General features: G+C 47.2%; 1 protein-coding gene across 1 annotated transcript; it reads right to left on the bottom strand.

The window, feature by feature from the left end:
* Positions 1–17,522: 17,522 nt before the first annotated feature.
* LOC123408657 lies at positions 17,523–18,361 on the bottom strand (the record flags this gene model as incomplete). Its single annotated transcript, XM_045101715.1, has 1 exon — positions 17,523–18,361. A coding segment is annotated over one exon (729 nt), but the record flags the coding sequence as incomplete, so codon positions are not given.
* Between the last annotated feature and the right edge of the window lie 1,408 nt (positions 18,362–19,769).

Consider the following 19,769-nt stretch of genomic DNA (forward strand, 5'->3'; position numbering starts at 1 on the left):
TATCATACTACTTTGCTGTTGACACTTTGCTTGCAGATACTAATCTTTCAGGTGTGGTTGAATCTGACACATTCAGGTGCTAATACTTGAGAATATACTTCCTCTTCCCGTCGTGCAAACCAACAAATTTGGATTGAATACTCTACCCTCGAAAACTGCCTCGATCCCACGCGCTGGTGGGTTATTGCAAGACAATTTCTAATTGTTGAGCAATCGAGAACAACATTTTTCTAGCCATTGCCACTGATCTGCTAACAACATTTTTCTGGCGCCGTTGCCGGGGAGGCGATTGCTATATTATTTAAGTCACTTGGGATTTATATCTGTTGATCACTATGAAGAATTTGAAAGATCCAAAAACCAAAGTTTTGCCCTCAACTACGAGGGGAGGTAAGGAACTGCGATCTAGCTCTGCACTTGATTCAACTTCAGTTATGAGTAAGTTTGCGACACCACCTCCTGCTAGAAATCTTGATATGTCGCCTGTGCTTGATGATGCTTATGATGCTACTGTGCCTGATACTGCTAGAGATGCTATGCCTGATACTGCCTTGCCTGATGATGCTATGCCTGATACTGCTAGAGATGCTATGCCTGATACTGCTAGAGATGTTATGCCTGATGATGCTAGAGATGCTATTTTGTCTGATGATGCTATGCTTGATACTGCTAGAGATACTACTTTGCCTGATATGCCACTAGGGGTATTCCTTGATGCTCATATTGCTAGAGTTACTGCCAATGCTCGTGATGCTTCTGAAACTGCCGATACTATTGAGATAGAACCTGCTTTTGCTCCTGCTAGATCTAGCTCTCCTAGATATGAATTGCCTGATATACCTGAGGGTTACGTTATGGAGGGAGAGATAGCTGAGGATTTTCTTGCGTGTAAGGATGCCTATGGCGCTGAGAAATTACTTCTCAAGTGGAAGGAAAAATCTCTGAAAGCTAGGATGAAATACGACCCGAAGTTTGCCACTTCACCTATCTTTATCACCGATAAGGATTATGAATTCTCTGTCGACCCTGAGATAATCTCTCTAGTCGAATCTGATCCTTTCCACGGTTATGAGTCTAAGACGGTCGTAGCCCATCTTACCAAACTACACGATATAGCCACCCTTTTCACTAGTGAGGAGAAGATCCGCTACTACTATATCCTTAAGATGTTTCCTTTCTCTCTAAAGGATGACGCTAAAGCCTGGTTCACTTCTCTTGCTCCTGGATGTGTGAGTAGTCCCCAGGATATGGTCTATTACTTGTGTGAGAAATATTTCCGTGCCCATAAGAAGCAAGCTGCCTTGCAGGAAATATACAACTTTGCTCAACTCAAAGAAGAGAGTCTCCCACAAGCTTGGGGGAGGCTCGTCCAGCTACAGAATGCTTTGCCTGATCACCCTCTTAAGAAGAACGAGATACTTGATATCTTCTATAACGGACTTACCGATGCCTCTAGAGACCACCAAGATAGTTGTGTCGGTTGTGTTTTTACGGAACGAACTATCGAACAAGCTGAGATCCTTCTGAATAACATCTTGATCAACGATAATGCTTGGACTATTCCCGAACCACCTCCTAAGACAACTCCTAAGAAAAGAGGTATTCTATTCCTCAGTCCCGAAGATATGCAAGAAGCCAAGAAATCTATGCAAGAGAAAGGAATTAGATCTGAAGATGTCAAAAATCTACCACCTATCAAAGAGATCCATGGTCTTGATAACCCGATACAAGTAGTAGAAGTGAATTCTCTGCGTAGGTTTGATGAGAGTGATATTCCTTTTGACAAACCTTCTAGCCTATGCTTTGATGAATTTGAGAACTTTGTTGCCAAACAACAGAGTTTCAATGATTATGTTAGCAGACATTTGGAACAAAGTACTCGTATGCTTAGCCATTTAAGTGCTTGTGTAGACAGAAATGTCAATGATCTGAAGCTTCTGAGTAAACATGCTTCTATGATTATTACTCGGGTAGAACAAGTACTTAAAGCTCAGAATGACTTGCTCAATGAATTAAATGACAACTCTGTCAGAGTCATTACTAGAGGAGGCAAAATGACTCAGGAACCTTTGTATTCTGAAGGCCATCCTAAGAGAATTGATCAAGATTCTCAAGGAATTAGTGCTGATACACCCAATCATCCTAAGGAGAAGAAGAAGGATGGTAGAAACCTACATGTCAGTTCACCAAATACTGTGACACCTGAAGAACCAAATGATATTTCTGTGTCTGATGCAGAAACACAATCTGGTGATGAACATGAACCTGGTGACAATATGGACAGCGATGTTCATAATAATGCTCAACCTAGCAATGATGAGGATATGGAGATTGAACCTACGGTTAATCCTGATAACCCACAACCTAAGAGATACGATAAGAATGACTTCACTGCTAGGAAGCATGGTAAAGAAAGGGAGCCATGGGTTTAGAGACCTATGCCCTTTCCCCCTAAGCCATCCAAGAAAAAGGATGATGAGGATTTTGAGCGCTTCGTTGAGATGATAAGACCCGTCTTTCTGCAGATGTGGTTAATTGATATGCTCAAAATGTCTCCGTATGCCAAGTACATGAAAGATATCGTGACCAATAAACGGAAGATACCAGATCTTGAGATCTCCACCATGCTTGCCAATTACACTTTCAAAGGTGGAACTCCTAAAAAACTTGGTGATCCCGGAGTGCCCACTATACCTTGCTCCATTAAAGGAAACTACGTAAGAACTGCCTTATGTGACCTTGGAGCCGGTGTTAGTGTTATGCCTCTCTCTCTTTATCGTAGACTTGAACTGGATAAGTTGACACCCACTGAAATTTCTCTGCAAATGGCCGACAAATCAACTGCTTTCCCTATCGGCATTTGCGAGGATGTGCATGTTGTGGTTGCTAACACCACTATCTTAACAGACTTTGTTATCTTGGATATTACCGAGGACGATGCCATGGCTGTCATCCTCAGAAGACCCTTTTTAAACACTGCAGGTGCTATTATAGATTGCAACAAAGGCAATGTCACTTTCCATGTAAACGGTAATGAGCATACAGTGCACTTTCCAAAGAAACGATATCAAGTACATTGCATCAATGCTATCGAAAAAACTTCATCGATTCTTATTGGGAGCTTTGAATGCCCTATTCCTCGTGTCAAGATGAAGTACGATTTGCTTGTTGGGGAGTTACATATCCCCATTGAGGTGACTTAGTGGCTATTCGAAAATTCTCCGTTCTCTTTTGCGATTCACAAAGGTTTTGTCATGAGGATTTGATCAACCCCATTGACGGATCTCTTTCGATGACCATGAAATGGATGAATCAAGGAGTCACATACCTCTGTTTTTAACTTTCACTTTCTGTTGCTTAGAAGAAAAATGATAGATTTAGTTTAGTCTTTCCTGTTTTCTGGTTTAGCGTCCCGGAGAAAAATACCTCAAAAATAAAATTTATCCGATGGTCCTGAAAATCTAGTATGATTTTTTCTGGAATATTTGAAAAATACTGGGACTGAGAGCTGGCCTGGGGGCCACACCAGTGGGCCACAAGCCCTGTACCCCGCCTGGTGGCGGCTAACAAGCTTGTGGGGCCCACAGGGACCCCCTCCACTCATTCCAGCCCCCATCCTCTTCTTCCACCTCCAGAAAAAATCGTTTCGCACCTCAAACCCGTGTTCTTGCTCATTTGGCTGTGATTTTCGATCTCCTTGCTCAAATCACCATTCTCCGAACCGTTTTGGGGAAATTACTCCTTGGTAAGTGACTCCCCCATTGGTCCAATTAGTTTTTGCTCTAGTGCTTTATCCTTCACGTATTCTTGCTACCTTGGTGACCCTGTTCTTGAGCTTGAAATGTTGATTTTAGCTGGTCCCAAGTAGTTTTAGCGCGTGATACGGTCTCTAGGCACTAGTAGGAGTAATTTCTACAAGGTGTGGTTGGTATTTATTCACTTTTCTCTTGAACTTCAAAATTTTCAGCAAAAGGAAATTATGTTCAGGAGGAAGTTTCATGGTGGTTCCTCAAGTAAGAAGGGTCCCCGTCTTTCTATTCGGGAGCCCGATCCTTATCAACTAAGGGACGCACCGGTACAACCATGTGAATGGCCTTCCGATGAGTTCATGATCGAAGTAGGCTTCAAGGATGAGTTTGATACACTTGTCCGCAATGCCAGATTAGCAGAATTTATCTCAGATAAATGTGAATAGTATGCTATGCTCACTGCCTCTTTCGTGCGTAGATTTAAATTTTCAGTTGGCCGTGACTCATCCATACTGTTTGATCTGTATGATAAATCCTACACCATGGATTTGGAGGATTTCAATAGGATTTGCAAGATACCCGATGGGGGTACTCTTAATGATCCTGCTAAGTCTTCGGTTAGAGATTTTGTCTCCAGTATAACTGTTGGAGAAACTAGAGACATCACGCAAGCTACCATAGGAAGCATTCATTTCCCTGCCTTGCACAACTTTGCCCTCTTCATAGGTAGGTGCATTAACGGCAAGGGTGCACATTGTCACCTATGCGCATCCGACCTTAGTATCCTTAAGAGTGCAGTAACAGGTGACAGGAGCTTCAAAATGGGAGCTATAATAGAAAGGAGGCTGAAGAATAATGCCATTGAGGGGGATTTCTTTGGTGGAATTTATGCTACACGTTTAGTAAATTTTCTTGGAGTACCCATCCGTTCAGGAGATCCCCGCCCCTCTCCGTACAGCCTACCTTGATCGTGTCGCTCTAACACGCTACCAGTTCCTTGAGAGGGATGATCAATCCCTTCTACACCGTTTGATATTTAACCGGCAGTGTGTTTTCCATATTACCCTTCCTACTCCTGCTTTCTTTGACTTTCAGGTAAAACGGAGATACTACATAACCATAGGAGAGGCAGAGGAGTATGAGAGGGAGGCGACGGCTGCTCATCTTCGTGAGGCAGCTATTCAGGCAGTGGCTGCAGCACTCCCGTATAACACCCATTATGATTTGGGTTTTGCCAGGACCATCCATGGGAGTAGACCAAGCTAGGCCAAAATCCTAAGCTTGGGGGAGTACGTGTTCTCACCGTTCTTACATTCATGCTTATGCTTTCACTTTGTTAGTCGGTGTTTACACTTTGCCACTGTATTATCCATGCTAGTTTATTTTTGTTTTCTTGTTTTCTTGTTTTGTGTCCTTTTGAGAAAACCCAAAAAGATTTTCCTTTCTTCTTTTTCTTGTTGGGAGTTTTCCCGTGTAAATAGTTTTCTTTTTCTTTGGGTCAAGGTAGAAGATATTGGTTACAATGTTTAGTGGCTCTTGCATGCATACATGTTTAGCTTTCAAAGAGCCATATTACTTTGTCTTCTCCTTTGTGTTTGCCTGCAGATTCAACTTAGTCCAATGCACGAGCACTCTTATTATTATTCACATCGTTCGATCGTGCAAGTGAAAGGCAATAATGATGATATATGATGAAGTGACTGAGACTGGAAAAGCTAGTATGAACTCTCTCTATTTTTGTTTTTGTAAATATGACTAGCTTGTCGTCCCAGATTCAGCTTTGTTGTGAGAAAACCATGTTTACAATGACAACTTAGAGGTCATAGTTTCTGATGCCATGCTTAATTAGCTGAGAGCTTATAGTGGTTTGTCTTGGATGCCAACATAGATTTTTTAGATGACTATGATGTAGTATGATAGGATGGTATTCTCTTTTGAATGATTCACGTGGCTTGACTTGGCGCATGTTCATGCATGTAGTTGTAACAAAATCAACATAGCCTCTATGATGTTCGTATTCATGGTGACTTATATCATGTTCATGCTTGCATTCAATGTTAGTCAAACTCATTGCATCTTGATGACTGTTGTCGCTCTCTAGTTGGTCGCTTCCCAGTCTTTTGCTAGCCTTCACTTCTACTAAGCGGAATACTGCTTATGCATCCTCTTCCATAAACCCAAAAGTTTTTCCATGAGAGTCCACCATACCTACCTATTTGCGGTATCTACCTGCCGTTCCAAGCAAATTTGCATGTGCCATTCTCTAAACCTTCAAGAAATAATCTGTTTTGCATGCCCGAACCGCTCATGTGGTGACAAGGGGCTATTGGTATCTTCCATGTTAGGCGTGTTATCCTCGACATGTGTTTATTCACTGTCATTCACGAGAAAGGGGTCGGTAATTGGAATGCCCAAATCCATGCTTAAATCAAAAACATAACTGTAAAACAAGACTCCCTCCGGATTGATGTTAGTAGACGGTACCCGAGGATTCGGCTAGCCGTGGAGTGTCATTGATTGATGGTGGGGGAGTTAAAACTTTACTTTTATGTTTGGAAACCGCCTATAGCATGAGTAGCATGGAAGATATTGAGAACTCTTGGTCATTGCGTTGACAATGAAAGCATGCCACCCAAAATTATTATCTCTGTTTTCAAAGCTTGAGCTCTGGCACCACTGCAAATCAATGCTTCCCTCTACGAAGGGCATGTCTATTTATTTTCCTGCTGAGTCATCCTCTTCTTATATAAGCACCAATCAGAGAGCACCTCTGTCATTTTCTTCTTTGCTTTTGATTGATATTGAGTATGACTATGAATGGATCTTCGTTGCTACGAATTACAATGTTTAGTCAGCCCTTGATCTATGAAAGTGCTCTGCATTTATGTTTTGCGGTCTCAGAAAGAGCTAGCGAGATACCACCTATTTATATTGCTTCATGCTTGTTTTGATTGAATTGTTGGTATCTGAAACTCATTATTATTTGCTCGTTAGCTGTTTATGCCATTGATATTAGTTTACCGTGAGACCTTTGCGTCACTTGTTTATGTGGTTAACTTGTGATCTTGCTAAAATTCTGGTTATGAGTTAGACATAGTTGCAACAACAAGATCAAACCGAGTTTGTCAAAGTTTTCTTTCTCTTTCAGTTTGTCAACTGAGTTGCTTGAGGACAAGCAAGGTTTTAAGCTTGGGGGAGTTGATACGTCTCCATCATATATACTTTTCCAAACTCTTTTGCCCTTGTTTTGGACTCTAATTTGCATGATTTGAATGGAACTAACCTGGACTGACGGTGTTTTCAGCAGAACTGACATGGTGTTGTTTTTGTGCAGAAATAAAAGTTCTCGGAACGACCTAAAAATTTACGGAGAATATTTCTGGAAAATATGAAAAATACCTGCACAAAGATCCACCGGAGGGGATGGGCCAGTGGGTCACAAGCCATGTAGCCGCCGCCCCCTGGTGGTGGCTACCAAGCTTGTGGCGCCCACGTGGCTCTGCCGCCCCCAAACTCAGCTCTATAAATTCACTTTCGTCCCAGAAAAAAATCAAGAGAGAAGATTTCGTCGCGTTTGCGATATGGAGGCGCCGCCACATCCTGTTCTTCATCTGGAGGGCAGATCTGGAGTCCGTTTTGGGCTCCGGAGAGGGGAAATCGTCGCCATCGGCATCATCAACCTTCTTCCCTCTCCAATTCCATGAAGCTCTTCATCGTTCGTGAGTAATATATTTGTAGGCCCGCTGGGCGGTGATGAGTAGGATGAGATCTATCATGTAATCGAGTTAGTTTTGACGGGGATTGATCCCTAGTATCCACTATGTTCTGAGATTGATGTTGCTACTACTTTGCCATGCTTAATACTTGTCACTAGGGCCCGAGTGCCATGATTTTAGATCTGAAATTATTATGTTGTCACCAATATATTTGTGTTTTAGATCTGATCTTGCAAGTTGTAGTTACCTACTATGTGTTATGACCCGGCAACCCCGGAGTGACAATAACCGGAACCACTCCCGGTGATGACCATAGTTTGAGGAGTTCATGTGTTCACCAAGTGCTAATGCGTTGGTTCGGTTCTTTATTAAAAGGAGAACCTTAATATCCCATAGTATCCTTTTGGTCCCCGCTTCCACGGGAGGGATGGACAATAGATGTCATGCAAGTTCTTTTCCCTAAGCACGTATGACGACACACAGAATGGATGCCTACATCACATTGACAAACGGGAGCTAGCCACATATCTCTCCGTGTTATAACTGTTGCATGATGAATGTCATCCAACCAAATCACCGACCCATTGCCTATGAGTTTGTCCCACTACTGCTGTTACTTGTTTTGTTCTGCTATTGTTACTACTGTTACTTGTTGTTGTTGTTACTTGCTTTGCCCTGCTGCTGCTGCCACTACTGTTACTTGCTGTTGCTACTTGCTACTGATGTTCCTTGCCACTGTTGTTACTCGTTACACTGCTGCTACCTTCTACAATACTTTTTCTCGCACCGTTGCCGAGAAAGAATATTTCCCGTCCACGGGCAACTTCTCGCACCATTGATATGACAGTTAGGAATAGTCTGTCGTCAACAGATCGTTTCTGACACCGTTGTTATCATACTACTTTGTTGTTGACACTTTCCTTGCAGATACTAATATTTCAGGTGTGGTTTAATCTGACACATTCAGCTGCTAATACTTGAGAATATACTTCCGCTTCCCGTCGTGCGAACCAACAAATTTGGGTTGAATACTCTACCCTCGAAAACTGCCTCGATCCCACGCGCTCGTGGATTATTGCAAGACAATTTCTAATTGTTGAGCAATCGAGAACAACATTTTTCTAGCCATTGCCAGGGATCTGCTAACATTGGCCACCTAGAGCGCCTTCAGCTTTTCCTCTTTAGCCTCCTTAACATGGAACCGAACGAGTGAAAGAGCCACATCGGCTCCACAACGCGCATCATATTTCTTCCAAGCCTGCACTCAATCCGGAATCTGGTTAAGGCGGCTCATCATTAATTCCAGATTGGTTTGGAGAGTGTCTTATGCCCAAAGCTCCTTGTCGATCCTCTCCAGGGCGGCTCTCAGTCGGGCAACATATTCTTGAACTTTCTCGAGGCGAGCATCGACACGGAACATACTCATGGACACCACATCTCCAATGAGGGACTTGACAGGGTCCAGATTCGGTTCGAGCTCTTCGGTCTCTTTGTCGATGTCCTGGCAGAATTCTGTGCAAAAGGAAAATAAAGAGTGGTCCATATTTTCATTCAGCGAAATTGGAGGAAATCCACTCGGTGGAAGAAAATCACATGTGAGCATGCCGAACATCTTCTTCGCGAAGTTGCCCAAGTAGTTCTCCAAGATGTTCCTTCTTTTGGTCATCTGTTCTAGGTTCTTGCTCTAGTCGGCCCATTCTTGCTTCAGTTTGGTATTCTCCTCCTCCAATTTCACAACTGCGGCAAGCTTATTTTCTGAGGCCTCAGTTTTCTCCCTAGCTTCAGCGAGTGCTTTGTCATTGTCTTCAAGAGCCTGCTTCATGTGGTTTAGATCATTCGTGGTCACCTCCAGGTCCTGCTGGAGTTGGTTCTTCTCTTTTTCCAAGTTTATATACTTGGTTCCAAGCTCACAAGAGTTCTAAAATCATCAAACAAGTAATTAAGTCGACACTAGTATTTTGCCACTCCCGAGTGAAGAATAACAGTTCAGTCGAGTATGTAGCGGCTCACCACGCCACCCCACACCCCTGCAAAGCATCATATCTTGTTGGTTCAGACCTTTCCATTCACTCGATAGACCGAGTGATAAGAGTACTCAAGTACAAAAAAGGACCCCGAGTCCAAGTTCTTGAGACTACTACCCATCGTACACGATCGACAGTAGTCTCGGGGACTACACGCAGTGGGTGCACTTAGCATGGCCCCGCTGGGTACGACACCGCTCGACCAGGTTCGGCCTGTCCGAGTCAAACAAGAGAGATAAAGCAAATACCTGAAATTGTCTCAATCAGACTGCCGCCGGTGCAAGCACTCGACGACGGTCTTGGGGACTACACCCAGTGGGTTCACTCAGCGTGCCCCCACTGGAACTATCATCACTCGCGCACGTCTGCCGTGTCGAGTGTTATCGATTATCAAAAACCAATCAAAGACCCCTGCTGATGTCACCGTCATTCGACAGCAGCCTCGGGGACTACACCCAGTGGGTGCACTCAGCATGCTCCCACTAGATAAAAAACAAGCATGTAGTACACCGAAAGAAAACACCAAGTGGGTGTAAAGTCAAGATGGAAATATGCAATCGGAAATGAACTTACAATCCCACTTACTCGGACATTAGCATGAAGTGCCGAGCTGGCGCCATACGCTAACCTGCTGGCTTCATACGCTTCCTTGGTTCGCATCATCATTTACTCTGCTTGGATCATGGCCTCCTTCCCGGCTCCAGTTTGGTCTTCTAGAACATGTTGCAGAGTGAATGCAGACATTGGAGGAGTCGGCACAACGGCTGAGGTCGGAAGAGTTGTTGGAGGTTGTTCAATTGATGCAGGAGTCACAATAGTCGAAGTCACTGGAGGGGCACTCGACGGTAGGATCTCGAGCCCGGTATTCACTCGGGACAGGTCTCCAAGTTCCAGAGGCAATTCAGTAGTCGACTCGTGTGGTTCTTCATCATCTTCCAGATAGATGACGTCGGTAGCTGTCAGTCAGTAACATGAGTCGGTCCAGCCTACCAATTTTATCCAGGAAATAGAACAGAATGAAGATTTATTATACCTCATTGGGAGGTGACCACGTCTGCACCACCCAAGTCCATGGGATCCTCTTCATCTCTAGGAGGCGATGTCACCGAGGTAGCAGCTCTGGCAAGCAAACTCCACTCGCACATCAAGGGCATGCAATTTCACAACGACAAAACAAAGAAAGAGGTAAACACTCACGTTGAAGCGACTGGAACAACAATCCTCATTCGGGGCAGAGCCTTCCGAGGCTTGGGAGCGTCAGGCTTGGGCTCTTTTGCAGCCTTCTCTGCCGACTTAGTTGTTGTGGCTCGGTCACGCTTCACATTCCTAGTGCTTGACACCAGGGTCTTGCTTGGGGTAGCTGCCGGATCTTGGCGATGCTTGGATCGAAACTCGTTGCGCGAGGAATACTGAACCTCTTCCTCACTCTCCTCTGAGTCATCTTCACTTCCGTCGATGTCCTCAGCATTGTCACTGTCCATGCTACCACCTTCACTCTCCCCACTGGCATCAAGTTTCTCCCCGTTCGGCACGTGTGAACACATGTTTGTCAACTCCTACAAGATATAAAAACAACAAAGTCAGTCAATTGGAGATTCAATCACTCGACAAAGATACAAAAGTAATCGACAAGGGAATAACTCACCACGTTCGGCGGTTTGTTCTCAGCAAAGGAGGGCAAAACCCGTTTGGATCCTAAAGGATTGTCGCAGGCTCCAGTGATGCCTCTGAGACACTGAGCCACGGTTTCTTCGGAGACCTCCTCTGGGTGAGACCGAGTGGAATCCTAAGGGCCTGAATAATGCCACATGGGGTGATCTCTTGCTTGGAGAGGTTGGATACGCCGACTCAGGAATGTCTCAAGCAGATCCATTCCAATCACTCCACCACGGATCAGATCTACTAATGCATTTACCAGGATACCTACCTGGACCCTTTACCCCTCTAACACTGTTAACATTCTAGGAGCAGCAGGTCGCTCCAAAGTAAAGGGAGGAAGACCAGTCAACATATTTGGGGTTGCGACGTCTTTGTAGTAAAACCAGGTTGATTGCCAGCCTCAGACGGATTCGGGGAGGGCCATTTGTGGATACGCACTCTTACTCCACTTCTGGATCCCCAAATCCCCACATAGTTGGATGACATTGGTTCTACTATCCTTGGGTTTGGCCCTCTTAACAAACTGGGAGCGAATAGTGAAGATATGCTTGAACAGTCTCCAATGAGGAGAACAACCCAAGAAACACTCACATAACGTTATGAACGCAACAAAGATGAGAAATGGCATCCGGAGGAAGGTGATGGAGTTGGGAATCGAGAAAGTTCAAGAACCCGCAGATGAATGAGTGGGGAGGCAAAGAAAAACCTTGCTCTACGTGGGCGGTGAGGAGGACTCTCTCACCTTAGCGAGGCTACGACTCGACTTCCCCCTCCGGTAACCTCCAGGAATCAGCGGCTATCAATCCGTCGTGGACGAGGTTCAAGACATCAACCTCCTTGAGAGTTGACGGGAGAAAATCCCCCTAGATCCATCCCGGCGGCACCACAGCTCGAGCACCCGACGGCTTCTTGGCACTGGCTCCCTTCTTGGCCCGCTCAAGTTTCCCCATCTTCGATTTCTTCATCTCGACGGTGACGGCAGAGACAGATCTAGGTAGAGCTCGAGAGGCAGAGGAGAAGGAGAAAATGAGGAGATTGAGAAGGAGCACTGTTCCAACCCTAGCACCGGCTCGTTTTATAACCCCCCGAGTGAGTCGCTCACCTATGGCATGCAGATCTCTGTATATCCTGATATGAGAGGGAGCACGATACGTGGCGATAATCGAGGCGTTGGGCTCTCATTTATCCCACTTGTTGCATCATCACTGTGCGCCACGCGCTTACCTAATTTTCGAATCCCGTGGAATTCGGGCCAAAGCGATCCGTCACATCAAAAGATCCTGTTGATCACTCGGACCAATTTTCACTTTCAAATTCACTCGGAAATATTTCAAGATAGAATCGATGAGGGTGAATGGCAAATATTTCAATCACCACCCGTTTCTGCCAAGCCTTTATATGCATTCGTAGTTCGGCATATACGACAGAATCTGCATCGACCCCTTTCCACTCGAACCCCGATCCATTCGGGGGCTAATGATGGGGATATGTACCTAGGGTAGGGTCCTAAGCCTGACCTAGATGTCCTACCCAAGGTCATAGCATTAAGGACTTCAATATTTCAAGGAAGATTCTGATTGACTCGCCATGGGTCACTCGATAGAGTATCCACTCGAAGACTTTCTCTTTCCACTCGATAGAAGAGTTCCATTCGGGAGAATAATAAGCCAGTCGACCACAAAAGTTCATAAGTCACTCCAGGGAGGCCAAAGAGCAGGCATTCGACTGGTCATCATCAGTAACATTTATTATGTACGTCATCAGTAACGCACGCCTTTGCCTTCATTACTCGAACCCTTGGTTGCCTAGGCCTATATGAGGGGTAGCACACTCTATATAAGCCACCCCTCCCCTCTGGCACAAGGGTTCTCACTCCCTGTAACACACACTCCACACTGCAAGATCTCCTGAGCACTAAGACGTAGGGCTATTACCTCCACGAGAGGGGCATGAACTCATACATCGTGTGTACAAGCTTGTCATAGCAAGGACTCTGCCCTCTCCTTTTGTACCCCTCACCTCTACTGTCAGGTTCGTTCCCACGACAATAGACGTCATGCCCCACGGTGGACGCCAACTGTCGTGATAACGATTCCGACAATAGAAAGGGGCAGGATAAAGGAGCATAATCTATCGAGATGCAAATGGGTGACACAATGATTTTAACGAGTTCGGGCCTCTCGCGGTGGAGATAACAACCCTATGTCTCATGCTCCGTAGAGGCTTTGCATATCTATCATGAACACAAAGTTACATGGTGTATTAGAGAGAGAGAGAGGGGAGAACGGATGTCCAAGCTAAGTCCTGAGACTAGAGGGAGCCCAACACTGAGCTATGTGGTGGGGGTGGCTTATATAGAGTGCGCCACCCCCTCACCTCATATGTTACAATGTGGGGCATTAAGGCCATGATGTCAGCCCACTACAAAAACTGCACTATGAGGACGATGCTCCGACTGCCTTGCTGACTGTTGATCCTTACATATCCGAGTGAGTCGTATGGCCGAGTGGTTGACTGTCATCCGAGTGGACAGATTGTACATATCCGAGTGGACAGACTGTACTTGTCCGAGTGGATAGGTTGTACTTGTCGAAGTGGACAAACTGTACTTGTCCGAGTGGATAGGTTGAACTCGTCCGAGTGGATAGGTTGTACTCGTCCGAGTGGATAGGTTGTACTCGTCCGAGTGGACAAAAAGTACTTTTCCGAGTGGATAGGTTGTACTCGTCCTGGTGGATAGTCTGTACTCATCCAAGTGGATATGTTGTACTTGTCCGAGTGGATAGGTTGTACTCGTCCGAGTGGATAGTATGTATGTATTTGTCTGTGCCCACATCATGTGTGGACCCCATGCTACTATGGTATTTTGACCCTTCATGGGCCTACCAGTTTTGGGTATCCCCAACACCCGCCGCTAGAAAGGCCATTCCCACATAGAAAAGAGAGGGTTTCACCGCGATGGACTCCATCCCCGCTACTACTCGAGCTTTCTAGGGCTTCGACCATGCAGACGAGGATACCAGTGGCTACCTTCTCACCACGCCCGCTAGGCGTTCGATGATTTGCCTCTTCGACGATGGACTCTGAATGACGAGGAGGTCTTTGCGATTCTGATGGTGGAGGAATCCAAGGCCAACACCAACGATGAAGAGCACCTCATGATCCTCGCCTCTTTGGCCGGCATGTTCGCAAAGAATGCAAAGCCGTGACGAGGTGGTTGAGCGTCGGGCCGCTGCAAGAGCAATCAAAGGCATCAAATAGAGGGCTATTGCTTGCTCTACGCCGACTACTTCGTCGACTCTCCACTACACGGTGAGAAAGTATTTCGGCACCGTTATCGGATGAGCCGGAAGCTCTTCCTCAAGATTATGAATGCCATTCATGAGTTCGACGACTATTTCATTTGCAAGGACTGCACCAACACACAGGGATTCTCCTCACTCCAGAAGTGCACGACTACTATGAGGATGCTTGCATACAGAGCTTCCAGTGATATACAGAAAGACTATGGACGCATGGCCTGAGTCCACCACTATTGAGTGTTTGTACAAGTTCCATAGGGCAGTGGTGAAAGTGTTTGGACCACAATACTTGCGATCACCCAATGTTGAAGACACTACTCGGATCCTAACACAGAATGAAACAAGATGATTTCCTGGCATGCTTGTAAGCATCGACTACATGCATTGGGAATGGAAAAATTGTCCATTTGCTTGGCAGGGGATGTACAAAGATGCGAAAGGAGCTTGCAGTGTGGTACTTGAGGCACTGGCTACACATGATCTCTGTATTTGGCACTCCTTTGGAATGTCAAGAACTCACAACGACATCAACGTCGTGTAGTGCTCGAATGTCTTTGCCAAGCTTGTTGAAGGTCATGGTCCTCCAGTGAACTTCGAGGTCAATGGGCGCCACTACAACAAAGGATACAAACTAGCAGATGACATCTATCCAAGAGGGTCAACATTTATGAAGACTATCTCAAACCCCGTGACATGAGGCAAGAAGTCCTACTTTGCTAAGTGTGAGGAGGCTTGCAGGAAGGATGTCAAGTGGGCATTTGGTGTGATCCAATCTCGATTTGTTGTTGCTTGGCACCCCACTCTCACCTGGTCGAAATCTCAGATGTGGGAGGTGATGAATTGTTGTATCATCTTGCAGAACATGATCATTGAGAGCGAGCATGTAGAGCCAATGTTTGACAGCGGACCATGTTCCATGCAGGATCCCCTTGCAGCTGTTGATCACGAGGCATCGGCAACATGGGATGCCTTCCTCAATATACGTGAAGGGATCCGAGACCCACATATGCATCACAATCTATGGAGCACTTACGGAGGCTCAAGGGCAACGTCCAGATCGATGTGTTTAATTTGTGTTCGAATTATGAGCTTGTTTTATTAAACTATTTAATTTGTATTAATTTCTATAATGAATCATGTAATTGTCCATTTATTGGAAGTATATCGGAGTCGTATATGAGTTGAATTCGACGGCTAGGGAGACAAACTTGAGGATGGCTGGGAGCCGGAACACCCCACCTCGAAAATAGCGTCGGGTGGCGCTATTTTCGCTAAGAGCAACTCTAGCAAACCCTGCAAAACGGCCAACCCGAAAAAAATCCGACGACTATACGTGTTTGGGCTGGTTTTCCTGCCAGAGCACACACTCCAAACGCGGCCCGACCCGTAAATTTTTTGCGGTGGCCCGTAAACGCAACCGCTCGACCGGTATAACTGCGGGTTCGACCGCTGGATGTGGGTCGAAACCCTAACCCTCCGCCGCCGCAAGAAGCCCCCCCACCTCACCGCCAACGCCTCCAATCCGCCGCCGCGCGCCTCCATTCCGCCGCGTAGCCGCTCCAATCCACCGCCCTTGATGGCCAGCTCCGGTAGCCGTAGGAACGCCGACCCCGAGAGGGCTCGTCGCGTCAGATCCGACGCCGCCCGTAAGCGCGCCGCCCGCTGGTACACGCGGTGGGTCCTGACGCCGCCGTCGTCGCTCCTCCGTCGCGAGACAGAGGAGTACGACCGCGCGTGCGACCGCCTCTTCTCCGGCAGCAGCTCATTCAAGGCGTCGAGCTCGCGCTCGTCCTCCTCCCTCCCACCAGTGAAGAGGGAGCTCGAAGAGCTCCCATCGGTGAAGATGGAGCCAGAGGCCGAGGCGGTGCCGGAGCGACGTGCCAGGGCCGTCGTCGGACCGGAGGATTTCCTCCCTCCGGCGGAGGCGCGGAGTGCACGAGAGGCGGAAGAGGACTAGCAGCGCCGCCGGAGGGAGGAGGAGATCGACACCGTGCTCTACGAGCAGGGTGTCGCGTCGGCCATCGCCTTCGGCCACAAGGTGGAGGAGTGGCGTCACGAAGCGAGTGCGCAGAAGCGCATCTACGTCGAGCTCTCCTCTAACGAGGACGACGACTGAATGTAGGATATCTACTACTGCACGAGCTCGACTCCGGTCAGCTCCATTTTGCGTAGTGCGGTAAGATAGGTAGTAGCTCTGGTGAGCTCCGATGAGCTCGAGTCAAAGAAAAAAATAGCGCACTAATAGCGTATTTGAAAACTAAACGCTATGTTGTGCATATTTCACTCGCTACGACACTATTCGCGTTAAATACGGCAATTTCGCGCTATAGCGTGTATCGACGCTATTTTTTCGACGCGGCGCTATTTTTTTGAGACGAATTTTTCATCAGCCCATTATCGGCGAGATGATGAGCTGCAATCTGCGGGTTCTTCTTCTGATTCGGATGATGATGCCATGGCAGCGAGTTCATCTGATTCTGATTGAGCTTATGCATCGCTATTGGGTGGCTCCTAAAGTCCTAAGTCCTTATTTCTGCTATTCTGGACCTTGTTTGTTGGCTGTTTAATTTATCTGTCTACTTTGTTTGTCTGAAATCTCGATGTATGAACTATTGAACTCTGAACAATGCTATATGCCTATATCTGGACCATGCTTTGCTATCTGAACAATGGTTTAGCCTTGGTTTTAGCTGCTGAAATCTGTCATTTGTGTTGCTATATGCTGAAATCTGAACAATGTTTTGTGACACGCTATTTTGCAAAATAGCATGCTATTAGCACGCTATTTCGTTCATAGTGTTTTTTTGAAGGCTGCGCTATTTCAAATAGCACGCTATTTTTTTCCTTGGCTCCAGTAGGTGATGCCCCCCTCTAGTACTGAATGTAGTTTGTATGATCATAACTATGGTTCTAATTTCGCCCGCGAATGTTTATTTTTCAAATTATGCAGTTTCATTATGCGGGTTTTGTTCTGCAACGTAATTTTTCGTCCCGCAACCCACTTCATCGAACTGCAATACGCGTTTGCATGTCATGATTATACATGATAGAGTTGTTCTAAAAGCTTTCAGATGGGCCGAACGGCTTCCTCTTGACCAGTGGTTGCATGTATTCCCAAATGCAGTACAGAAGAACGACGTGGTGAACAAATGACGCAGTGAACAGAACATGGTGGTGGCGACCTACACTTCGACGGTCTTCTGGTTGAGCGCCGTGTACCTCCACCTCTCCTTCTCCACGAAGTCGGCGTCCAAGAACTTGGCCACGAACGCCCACAGCTTGTACGCGTCCTCGAAGTTGGTCAAGAACCCCAGCGACGCATTCACCACATGGATCCCCATCTCGCCGCCGCCGTCGCTTGCCTGCTCAAGGACGGCGCTCCTGTCGGCCTCATACTTGTCAGCGAACCAGATGTTCCGCAGGAAGCCGCAGGTGAGGGAGATGCCCTGCCGGTCGGCAAGCTTCTGCACCAGCGCCGGCGCCACCTTCTCCCCCTTCCAGTCGTACACGTTGAACGCCAGCGAGGGCCCCCGCTCGAACTTGACGCGCGGCCCGTACACCCGTACCAGCTGCTTCCCTCCGCCGTGCTCCGGGTGCGGGTGCCGTAGCTTCTGCATCGCCACCACCAGCCAGTTGCTGATGCACCGCAGCCGGTTGCCGATGGCGATGAGGCCCAGCGCGTCTGCGTGGTCCAGCCCCCTGCACTCCACCTCCAGCACGCGCTCCTCCTCTGCTTCGACTGCTGCTGGCGGCGGCCATGGCCGAGTGTCTTCTTCGGCTTCGGATGGCCTACGGTCCACCTCGCAAATTTCCGGAGTGTCGCCGTTCTCGGCCTCGTCGGTCCTGCGACCGGTGGCGGTGGCGCTGAGCGGACCGGAAAAGGAGCAGCTGGTATCAAGATCGACACCACCGAAGGGGGGTGACGACCCCGGGAGGCTAGATGGGCTAAGTGGGGAAGGTAACCAGCCCCTAAGTGGGCTGGTGCGCCCCCCACCCAGCCCATGTGCACTAGGAAAAAGGGGAAAGGGGGGAACCCTAACTAAGGTGGGCCTTCGGCCCACCAGAGGGGTGCGCCACCCCTCCTCCTTGCCCTGGCCGCCACTCCCCCCATCTGGGAGGGCTGCCGCACCCCCTAGGGTGGGAACCCTTGGGGTGTCACCCCCTATCCCCTTCCCCTATATATAGTGGGCACATTTGGCCTTTGGAGGACACGGTTTTCCCTCTCCCTCGGCGCAGCCCTGCACTTCTTCCTCCTCCTCTCTGCCGGCGCTTGGCGAAGCCCTGCCGGGAGACCTCGTCTCTCCACCAACACCACGCCGTTGTGTTGCTGGTCTTCTTCCCCAACCTCTCCCTCCTCCTTCCTGGATCAAGGTGCGGGAGACGTCACCGGGCTGCACGTGTGTTGAACGCGGAGGTGCCGTTGTTCGGCACTAGATCGGAATCGCTACGAGTACGACTCCATCAACCGCGTTCTAGCAACGCTTCCGCCTAGCGATCTTCAAAGGTATGAAGATGCTCTTACCCCTCTCTCGTTGCTGGTCTCTCCATAGGAAGATCTGAACATGCGTAGGAAAATTTTGAATTTAAGCTACGTTACCCAACGGTGGTATCAGAGCCAGGTTTTCTATGCGTAGATTCTATTCACGAGTAGAACACAAAAGTTGTGGGCGATGGTTTGTCAATTTGCTTGCCGTTACTAGTCTTATTCTTTTCCGGCGGTATTGTGGGATGAAGCGGCCCGGACCGACCTTACACGTACGCTTACGTGAGACTGGTTCCACCGACAGACATGCACATCGTGCATAAAGGTGGCTAGCGGGTGTCTGTCTCTCCTACTCTAGTCGGATTGGATTTGATGAAAAGGGTCCTTATGAAGGGTAAATAGCTTTGGCATATCATCGTTGTGGATTTCACGTAGGTAAGAAGGCGTTCTTGCTAGAAACCCAAATCAGCCACGTAAAACTTGCAACAACGATTAGAGGACGTCTAACTTGTTTTTGCAGGGTTTGACATGTGATGTGATATGGCCAAAGTTGTGATGTTGCATGTATGATGTATGAGATGATCATGTTATTGTAATAGGTTTCACGACTTGCATGTCGATGAGTATGACAACCGGCAGGAGCCATAGGAGTTGTCTTAATTTATTGTATGAGATGCAACGCCATGTGCTTACTACTTTTACTTCATTGCTAACGGTTAGCCATAGTAGTAGCGATAGTAGTAGTTGGCGTGACGACTTCACGAAGACACGATGATGGAGATCATGATGATGGAGATCATGGTGTCACGCCGGTGACGATGATGATCATGCGATGC

Source organism: Hordeum vulgare, chromosome 7H, assembly GCF_904849725.1.
Source record: "Hordeum vulgare subsp. vulgare chromosome 7H, MorexV3_pseudomolecules_assembly, whole genome shotgun sequence".
NCBI lineage: Eukaryota > Viridiplantae > Streptophyta > Magnoliopsida > Poales > Poaceae > Hordeum > Hordeum vulgare.